The sequence below is a fragment of the Poromitra crassiceps genome, assembly GCF_964638095.1.
Source record: "Poromitra crassiceps genome assembly, chromosome: 2".
Taxonomy (NCBI): Eukaryota; Metazoa; Chordata; class Actinopteri; order Beryciformes; family Melamphaidae; genus Poromitra; species Poromitra crassiceps.
Genome location: NC_139624.1, coordinates 16,803,685 through 16,814,347, shown reverse-complemented (window position 1 = coordinate 16,814,347; position 10,663 = coordinate 16,803,685). Strand labels below are relative to the sequence as shown.

Genomic DNA, 10,663 nt, shown 5'->3' with positions numbered 1-10,663 from the left:
AAGTACAACACAAACTGCCCATTTTGCTGCAACTCAACAGTGCTGTTTAATCCAGGACCTTACTTCCTGGAACTCTTGAGAGTAAAAAACTGGTCCATTGGAGTGAACGGAGATGTCGCAACTCTTCTATATATAATGGCTCTGGCCCACCCCAAACCCCTCCTTCTTCTCCGCCAAACCCCTCCCTCTTCTCCCCTGCTCGGCACGCCCACTGCGTTGCCTTCTATTAAATGCCACAGTCGGCAGGGAGAAGCTCAAACTGGGGATGAGAATTACTGATCGGGTTAAAGGCGTGGCCACACTGATCCGTGGTGTCTGTACAGTACGTTCACTTCAATTCACTTTCACAGACAAGCTGTCAGTTGTCCGTGCAGCTCTGAGGACGTGTACGTCTCCAGCACATTTCCAGACGTTTTGATGGACAGAAGTTCAAGGGGGTTGAACTTTTTTCTGGATGGACGGATTCATCACCGTCCATTTAGCCAATCAGAATCGAGGAGGCATTCCGACGTAGCCCACTGGACCAAAACAACCCAGCGGACAGAAATCTATCCGTTTATAATTCTGCCTATTTCCTGACGGATCAGTGTGGCCACACCTTAGATCGGGGCGGGGTGAGGTGAAAGTGAGTCAGGGCATTCATAATGAATCCAGGAACCATAAAAAGGAAGGATAAGACGTCACTCACATCACAGCGTAAAGGAAGGATAAGACATCACTCACATCACAGCGTTCGGATTTTGCATTGGGGCCAGATTGGGGCCAGTTCTATTGAAGTGAATGGGGCATGGAAAGTCCCACTATAAACCATCATATCTGTGTCGTTTCACCTTTGATTGAAAAATGCTTCCACCAGATTAAAGAAAACACATGACGTGATGTTGACTGATGCCCTGGTTGGTCATGTATCATCATGATGTAGTTTGCTCATCTAGCTCTATCTTGAGTTGACAGAGTCATGATCTGTTTGGAGACCAATAACAAGGAAAACAAACGTGCGTGATTTACATATAAAAAAACACATCAGTCTGGTTAAAAGGCTGGCCCCAATGCAAAATGGGAACGCTCTGACGCGAGTGATGTCTTATCCTTCTCTTTTAACAGTCCTTGAATGAATCCAAGAAAAATATTGTGCAGTTAAGGTGGAGAAGCGTTTATGTTGATTGATGTGAACATCAACATTTCCATCAACATTTGGAGATGGAGAAGTGAAGGGTTGGCTGAGGGTTTGATAGGTCCAATGCATCAGCTCCTCTGTCTAGTCAGCGTAGATGATGAAGCCAGAGAAGGTGCTGTACTTGTTGTTGTTTCCTCCGTGAGCTTTGCCTCCATCTAGTTTGATGTAGACCTCGTCTCCTGGCTCGAGGTGGAGCACAGCACTGTTAGCAGCATAGTCATAGTTCTGATCCGCATCCTGGGCTATGGCACTGGCACGCACCTGCAGGAGCACACACACACACACACACACACACGCACACACCCACACACACACACACACACACACACACACACACACGATCCATGGTAGTACTAGCTTAGTAGCAGTGAGGAGTGACGCACAGTGAAGATAAAGGCATCTGCATCTAGATTCTACTTTTACTATCGGCAAAATAGGCGAATCTCCAGAAATGATGGCGTATCCCTTTAATGGCAGGTGTAAAGTGAGTCTAAAAGCCACGCTGGCTATACGGTAGCGATCCTGAAGTGTGTGTTGTGTGATGTGCTACTGTTGTTAGCATATCGAAAAGCTACACTAACTTAATCAATCAATCAGTTAATAGTAGACACCAGCTGATTCAATTTAAAGTTGCTCATCGTCTTCACAATTCTAAGCATAAGTTGCAGAAGTTCTTCCCCTCTGTCTCACCACTGTGTGACAGGTGTCAGAGGGCACTCTGTCTCATGCCTTCTGTTTCTGCCCTTCACTGACGGGATTCTGGATCAAAATATTTGACTGGTACTCTAAGGCCTACAAAATAACCCTTCAGCCGGAGGCAGAACTCGCCACCTTCGGCTGCTCGGAGTCTTCTCTGAATTTCCCTACAGCTGTGCAACAGTCTCTGACACTGGGGACAACTGTTGCCAAACAAGGGCAAATTCGGCCCAGGACCATGTGCGCCATGTAGCAACCGGGGGGCAGGCGTACCTGTGACTTGGGCACATTATCAAGATAAAGCTGTGGACTTATACTTGTAAAACTCACAACAACTCACCACAGTAAAAAAACATAATACAGAGGGTTTCCCTCGGCTTACACTTGACACTATACAGAGGGTTTCCCTCGGCTTACACTTGACACTATACAGAGGGTTTCCCTCGGCTTACACTTGACACTATACAGAGGGTTTCCCTCGGCTTACACTTGACACTAACCTCACATAATACAGAGGGTTTCCCTCGGCTTACACTTGACACTAACCTCACATAATACAGAGGGTTTCCCTCGGCTTACACTTGACACTAACCTCACATAATACAGAGGGTTTCCCTCGGCTTACACTTGACACTCCAGCTCTCTCTCTCTCTCAGATGAGAATAGAGTACCGCAGGGATGACGTATTTTTGTAGGCTTTAACTAGAAATCGCCGCTATTTTGGTTCTTCAGTGGAAAAGTCTATATAGGGTTTTAGAATGGGGATTTCACTTAAAGCAGGACTAAACCCCAAAACACTTTTAACCAATATATATGGCTTTTGGGGTGGTATGTGAAGGATTCTGGTAAAAATCTCCACATTTGAGATCAATCTGTTACAATTTTACAAACTCCTATCATTTCAGCAGCATAATCGTGCCCTCTATGGGTTCAAACCTGCTTTTTTGTGTGCCCTCAAATGAATGGCCGATTTGGTACATCGTGACGTCACGGTGGTATTTGCGCGTGCCCTTTCCCACTCATGTGAAGAAGAAAAAAATCTCCATGTGATTATTACATTACTGTAGTTCACGTGGCGCGAGCCCTTTAAGAGCAATGCATCATGTGTAATCGCCTACTGTGGCTAATGTTAGCAGCTAGCTAGTTATGTTACATGGCAGTAAAAGTTATAACATAAAAGTTATGTTACATGCCACTGAATGACCAAAATTGATATAACTTTTAACCATTTCGAGTAACACTGTTTCCACACGGATCACCAGCGTTAGTTTGTTGTTTATAACGTGGCTATGTTTATCACGTTGTCTATCTATCTATCTCTGATACACTGAAAATACTGGGAGGTGGGCCATAGCATCTCTGTCGTTGATTTGATTTGACAGTTCTGGGCACTGGCGTTGGCGTTGGCCAATCCTGGCGTGTTCCACTCCCAAATCGATTATGTTCTGGCGCAAAGCGAGTGGGTTTCAGGACGAACAGGCTCTCTGATGAGGCACGCCCCTTTTACGTTATCTTTAGAGCAGCGCAGTAAATACAATATTCCTGGAATGATTCCAGGAATATTGTATTTACTGCGCTGCTCTAAAGATAACGTAAAAGGCGAGTGCAATGCGAGTTTAACTAAACAGTTACATGTCCTCTGCATTCTACAACAAATAAAGACATTACTATTTGTTTTATTTTGTATGTTACATAGTTATTGGCCAAGTTATGTTAGTTTATGGGCTAGGAATTCTGCCAGGGTACAGAAGGGAGTATAGGCGGCCATCTTCCCTGCAGAGTTTTCAAATCAAGTAGAATACAGTTTTGCAAGAAATCTGGGGGGGTGAGTCCCCCTTTAAATGCATAAAATAAGGTCTGTGGTTAACAAAGTTTATGGGAGCTCGAATTTGGGTTCAGCAGGATAATCATCACAAACAGTCCAGAGCAATACACGGCTCTGCTCCAGTCCAGTCCGCTTGTTCAGACACGAGACAGCCGAGGTGCTCTGTGTGTGTGTGTGTGTGTGTGTGTGTGTGTGTGTGTGTGTGTGTCTGTCTGTGTGTGTGTCTGTGTGTGTAAGTGCGCTCATTAGTTAAGGCAGCGCTACAAGTGGGCGGGGGGGGGGGGGGGGGGGGGGGGGTAAACATTTAAGCAGCACATTTTGAAACACCACCCCATCGGGAGACGAGAGGGCATCTCACCAAGCGACCCCGAAATAAGTGTCCTTTCCGTGACATTATGACTGACTGAGTGACTCCCCGAAAAAGCCGTCTGGTAAAGACTCATTCTGAAAGAATGGAAGTCCCCCTCTTCACCTTCTTTCCAACTGTGGTTTGACGGACATGATTTCTGTTATAAGGATGGAGAGGCTCAGATCCCTGAGAACCAACTCACTTAAAACGTTTCTAAATTTTGGGACCTATTTTTGGCCTGGTGGTGGGTGACTTGGCCGGCTGGTTCCTGTGGGATCTCAAAGTATCAATTTTTGGAAAGAGCCTGGATGAAATTAACGTGCATTTGGAAAATGAACTGATCAAATACTTGGCAGAAGTAACCTTGATTGCCGTGATTAAAAAGAGAACTCAGTGTAAATCAGCAAGGTAAATCAAGCAGGGGTTGAATGTGCTTATCCAAATCAGTTGATAATGCCATTCCACTAATTGACTCTGCTGCAGTTTGCAAGTCATCTTCAAATGGATCGCAGCTCAAGGTAGTGGCAGTTTGTAACATCATTATTTCCAAATTTATTGAGACAGATGTTAACCTTTTGTGGAGCTGAGCAAGAATCAGTTTTGCATTTATTTTGTCAATGCCCCTCATCATCTGTGTCTTGGAGACAGACATCAGTTTGTTTGTAACAAAAAACTGGTCACTCTATAACAATTATGCCAAAAGATAATCTTATACTTTTAATTGATAATTATTTTCCCCCCACATACATAAGCAAGATTATCTAAGTCCTTCCCAAACCTTAATTATTTTTTGGTTGATTTCAATTTGTACATCAATACATTAGCCCAAATGAGGAACAAAAAAAAGGGAATGCACATTGGTATTATGAATAATTATTTCCAGTAGCAGCTGAATAAGGCACGCACGCACGCACTCACGCACGCACGCACGCACGCGCACGCACACACACGCACGCATGCACGCACGCACGCACATGCACACACACACACACACACACGCACGCACGCGCACACACACACACACACACATGCACACACACACACACACACACACACACACACACACACACACACACACACAGATATTATATATATATATATATAGATATATATATACATACACACACATATACATACATTACACATACATACATACACAATTATTATATCACTTTAAAGGACTTTACTTTGAGATATTGTTCTTCTGTATTGCTCCGTCTTTTACAAATTGCTTGTTTGTAATCTAAGGACTTACTACGGCTGTTCAAGTGAATCTTCAATGTATTGTTTGATTTTGCACACTGAAATCTTGAATTGGGGTGAAAAGTCTCACCAGTAATTGAAGACATAATTTCCCGCTTTTTCCTTGCCCAGTATAAAGCAGTGTTGTTTGATAGCAGGGCTGTGTGTTTGGAGCAGCGTTAGTGCGCTGACTGTGGGACAGGAGGTTAAATGCGCGCGCGCTCGTGCTCTGGCTCGTGCGCTGGCTCGTGCTCTGGCTCGTGCGCTGGCTCGTGCGCTGGCTCGTGCACTGGCTCGGTGGAGCGCTTTGGCCCCTGGGGGCCGGCCGGGGGATTAGATCTGCTCCTGACAGCCTCATGCAGCCTGACACTCTGATGGATAAAACATCATGTAGCCCAGAGAAGACGCATGGATCACTGCATGAGGTGGCCTCTGTTGGCCCTTTACAAATGTAATGACCACCACCAATATTAACATTACCACAACCACCAACACCACTACTACTACTACTACTACTACTACAATAATAATATTAATAATAATAATAACGTTATGAAAAGATTTAAATAATAATAATCTCAGTCTTAAAGTAGTGAAACGGATTAAGAAGACTGAGAGCTGAGTCTAGCTCGACAATAACCAGTGAGAGTCGAGCATGCTGCACGACACGGCCAAACCCGTATAATGGAGGACTGTGTGCTGACAGCGAGGCTGAGAGGCTGATTTCCACGTTGAGTCTGATCTTTCCCCGAGACCCATAAACGTCATAAAAATCAATGATTTTGTATCGAAAACCGATACAAAAACATGAGCATATGTGTTTAATGTACATACAAAGAACTGCCGCGATCAGACCTTTGAAACACGCATTAAAAAAAAAATCACGAATGGGCATTTGGTAACGGCTGAGTCACACTGGAATGCCAGGGGGTTCTCTGGAGCCCAATAGCGAGTCACAGTCCCTGTGCTGGCAAATGCCGAAATGACACAGCGCATGTTCGTCTCGGGCTGGGGAGGGGAGCGGCATTTTTTAAATCTCAGCTTTGACCCTTGACTGTAGATCAGGGATACTCAACTCGCGGCCCGGGGGCCAGATGCGGCCCACGATAGGGTGCAGAGTGGCCCCCCGACCATTTTCTAATTCACAATGAAAACTAATGTGAAATAAAGTTTGACTGAGCTCCTCCAGCTAAATTGTCAAATACCGCTGTCTGCTCACCACCCAGGCACTTATATGTAGTTAACCTAACTAACTTTAACTATCTGTGTGCACAGAATTGTCAGACTAAACTCCGGCTGACACCCCAAAACCCTACAATCAGCTACAGAAAAATATATATGAATGTTTGTTTATTACCTGGCCCCTGGCCTCCTATAATTTTACGAAAGTGGCCCCCGGGCAAAGCAAGATGTTGGTATATATTATCTGGACAAAGTGACTCCATTGGTTTTTGATACCAGAAAAGGAAGTTCGAATCTCCTGCTTCCTGGTAATGTTTGATTGGATGAATGGATTTTTCTGGAGCATTGTGGGAGATCTGGTACTGCGGAAGCACCGTCCACCTGGCTTGTGTTCTTCCACAGTACTTGGGGAGGGGGCAGGATAATGTCAATGGGGGCAGCCCAGCCTGTTACCAAGCTGGCTGTGCTCATGGGGCACCGGGTGTGTGTGTGTGTGTGTGTGTGGGGGGGGGGGGGGGGGGGGGGGGGGAAGGGGGGGGGGGGGGGGGGAGGGGGGGGGGGGGTCCTTATTCATGAGGGCTTTTGGGTCTCGTTGAAGAAGCGGATGGCAGTTGGGAAGAAGCTGTCCCTGTGGCGAGAGGCTCTGGTTCTGTCAGCACTGTCTTCTACCAAGGGGGAGGGCTTCAAAGAGTTCATGGCCTGGGTGGGAGAGGGCCGGCCATGATTTTCCAAGACCGCTTCAGCGTCCTGGCGGTGTGCAGGTCCTGAAGGGATGGCAGGCTACATCCGCTCACCTTTTCAGCGCGGCGGATGATGCACTGCTGTCTGGAGATGTATTTGAGGGTGGCAGCTGCATACCAGACGGTGATGGAGGAGGTGACGATGGACTCAACGTTGGAGGTGTAGAAAAGCACCAACGCCGCCTTTGGCACTTTGAACTTCCTTAGCTGCCGCAGAAAGTACATCCTCTGCTGTGCCTTCTTGGTGAGAGCTCTGATGTTCAGCTCCCATTTCAGTTCCTGGCTGATGATGGAACCCAGCAAGCGAAAAGACTCTAGGGTGATAGGGGAAGGTGGGGCTGCGTTCCTTCTGTAGTCCACAACCATCTCCACTGTCTTTTGAGCATTGAGCTCAAGGTTGCGTTGACTGTACCAAGTCATTAGATGGTCGATCTCCCACCTGGACGCAGACTCATCTCTGATGGAGACAAGCCCTATGAGGGTGGTGCCATCTGTGAATTTCAGGAGATTGACAGACTGATGGCTGGAGGTGCAGCTGTTGCTGTACAGGCACAAGAAGTATGGAGAGAGGACGCCACCCTGGGCAGCACCGGTGCTGACGGTCCGGGAGTCGGTGACATGCTTCTCCAGTTGCTCCATGTTGCTTCTTGTTCATCAGGAAGTCTGTGGACCATCTGCTAACTGCAGGGGGTCAAGGAGGGTGTCCATGATGGATTTTTGGTAGGGGAGAACAAGTAGCCTGGTAAAAACCACCCGGATCCGTGAACTCACATTCTGCTTCATTCTGCGGTTCCCTCTGGACTCCAAGCAGTCCACAATCATTTCAGTGGGTGCTTGTCTTGGCAGACAATTCCTTCAGCCAATCACCGTCACCAAAACCAGTCCTTCAGCCAATCAGCATCCGATACAGTCAAATCCAAATCCACTCTGTGTGTGTGGGGGGCGGGGGCCTGGGGGGGGTCTGTGTGTGTGTGTGTGTGTGTGTGTGTGTGTGTGTGTGTGTGTGTGTGTGTGTGTGTGTGTGTGTGTGTGTGTGTGTGTGTGTGTGTGTGTGTGTGTGTGGGAGGTGGGTGTCTGTGTGGTAGAGATGCGCGGATGAGCTTTTATGCCATCCTAATCCGCGTACACACATAAACCATCCGCCCGCCATCCAACCCATCAACTATTTGTAGATCCGCGCCCGCCGTGCACCCGACATTTCACACCGCTATAGCCTTTTAAATCAAGCAGCGACTCTCGCATTGTGGAGACAAACTGACTGTTTCTGATGCGTCCGTGTGAATCGTTGCAGTGCAGGTAAACTTCCACACTGATGGAGTCAGATTACATGTCCAGCACTTCACTCACCCTCATGTAGCTAGGCTAGATAGCCTACTGGATAGATTTAGATCAAGACTGGATCGGCCTCATCGTAGAGGAAAATACAAACGTGTCTTCTCTGCCATTAGCAGAGACTCCTGTTTGACGTTCTGGTGACATAATTTACCTTATAAGGACCAAGAATGTGAGGCATCCCATTGACATTTATCACATGGCTTGCTGTTTACCACTGCCGTGGTGCTTTGGGGTCCTTGCTTGATCCCAACATAGTCAGCTAATAAGGTGCCTGACGGCAAATGAAGCTTAATAGACTCACAGACTAGAGAATGTAATTAATATGACTTTTCCTCAATAATGATACATCATTTCACCCGCCCGCAACCCATCTGCTATTAATCAGAATGTTTATTTTTATGATCCGTGGTCAGCGCGGTTAGAACGCGCATCTCTGCTCTGTGGGGGGGGGGTTGTGTCTGTGGGGGTGTCTGTGTGTGTGTGTGTGTGTGTGTGGGGGGGGGGTTGTGTGTGGCGGGTGTCTGTGTGGGGGTGTCTGTAGGGGTGGATGTGTGTGGGGAGGAGGTGGGGGTGTCTGTGTGCATGGGGGGTGTCTGTGTGGGGGTGTCTGTGTGGGGGGTGTCTGTGTGGGGGTGTCTGTAGAGGTGGATGTGTGTGGGGAGGAGGTGGGGGTGTCTGTGTGCATGGGGGGTGTCTGTGTGGGGGTGTCTGTGTTGTCTGTGTGGGGGTGTCTGTGTTGTCTGTGTGTGTGGGGGGGTGTCTGTGGGGGGGGGGGGTTGTGTGTGGGGGTGTCTGTGTTGTCTGTGTGTGGGGGGGGTGGCGGTGTCTGTGTGGGGGTGTCTGTGTTGTCTGTGTGGGGGGGTTGTGTGTGTGCATGGATGTATTAAAAGAAGTGGATAGGGGATGAGCCACGCCCACCCATGCATTCGGACGGAGGCTGCTCATTGGCGCATGAAGCCATCATGGGGGTTTTTCTTCCTGGTTTTACTTCCTGACCATGCATGCGGCCCAAGGCGAAGTGCGCATGTGTGCCATGACGTATTCCATGACGTCTCCCACCCCTCCCACCCATGGATGTATTAAAAGAAGGAAATCCACCCGTATACGGCTCTTAGTGGCTTCTGAAGAAAAAAATGACCCCATAAAAAATTATTTGATAATTAAAAGAGTCGTTTTATACTTTGAGTGACACCCGGAAAAAATTCCCCTGGGTTTAACAGCTGCCGGGGTCCCCATGCAAGCGGATGGGAATTTTCCTTTCTGGGCTGCATGGCGTCACGTGACTTGCAATACAGAACTTCGCCACCATGTTCAAATGGCTTCACAGCCCAGCGCTATTCCTGGGGGCTTGCATTGAAGTCACCGACCGAGGACGACAAGAAAGGAGTCCAGGCTTTCCCTCTCCTCGTGCTTCTAATCTCTGATCAGCGAGGAAGTGCTGTGTTTCCTCCACCTTGGCTTGTGGTGGAATGTAGACTCTGACCAGAATGAAGTAGGAGAATTCACATGGAGTAGTATGGCTTGCATGAGTGTCTCTAGTGACGGAGAATAGTACTGCAGTCTAAGTCCAATAATCAAAATGCTACTTTTGCTCAGGAGCAAAAGCTGAGCAAAAGCCTTGCATTTAAATTTTTGGAGTGCTGCTATTTCCACTCATTGAGTGGTTTTCTTTGACTACAGACAACTCTTAGAGTGTTTATGGTATATACAGTTCATATACAGTAGACACCTCATATATACTGTATAGATATAGAGTGTATAGTCAGTTTATATAGACAGCCCCCTCCCTTGCGTTGCTCTGCCTGGTCCCAGCTCTTCTCCCTCCTGTAGTGGTTGAATGGTCTTCCAAGACCTCCTGCTCCCCTGCCTACCCCCTCACCTCCTCCCCACGCTGTCCTCACCCCTCTCCTGCTCCCCTGCCTCCCCACGCTGCCCTCGCCCCTCTCCTGCCTCCCCACGCTGCCCTCACCCCTCTCCTGCTCCCCTGCCTCGGCAGTCAATGAAACATGTTTGAAGAGTTGTCATGATGACAGCTTGGCCTTCTTCAGGCCGCAAGGTATTCTGGGTCCCCTCTTCCGGGACCTTCGCTGGCTTCCCGGCCATCTCGGCACACATCA

The 10,663-nt window shown here is 47.8% G+C and overlaps 1 protein-coding gene across 1 annotated transcript in view; it reads right to left on the bottom strand.

Annotated features, from left to right (window-relative positions):
- Positions 1-1,258: 1,258 nt before the first annotated feature.
- The window catches only part of c1ql3a (complement component 1, q subcomponent-like 3a), a gene marked incomplete at its 3' end in the record, with an annotated part of 16,986 nt that continues 7,581 nt past the window's right edge, over positions 1,259-10,663 (bottom strand). Inside the window, exon 2 of the mRNA XM_083632234.1 lies at positions 1,259-1,438. Within this exon, the coding sequence (XP_083488360.1) occupies positions 1,259-1,438 (180 nt within the window). The remainder of the gene's footprint in view (positions 1,439-10,663) is intronic.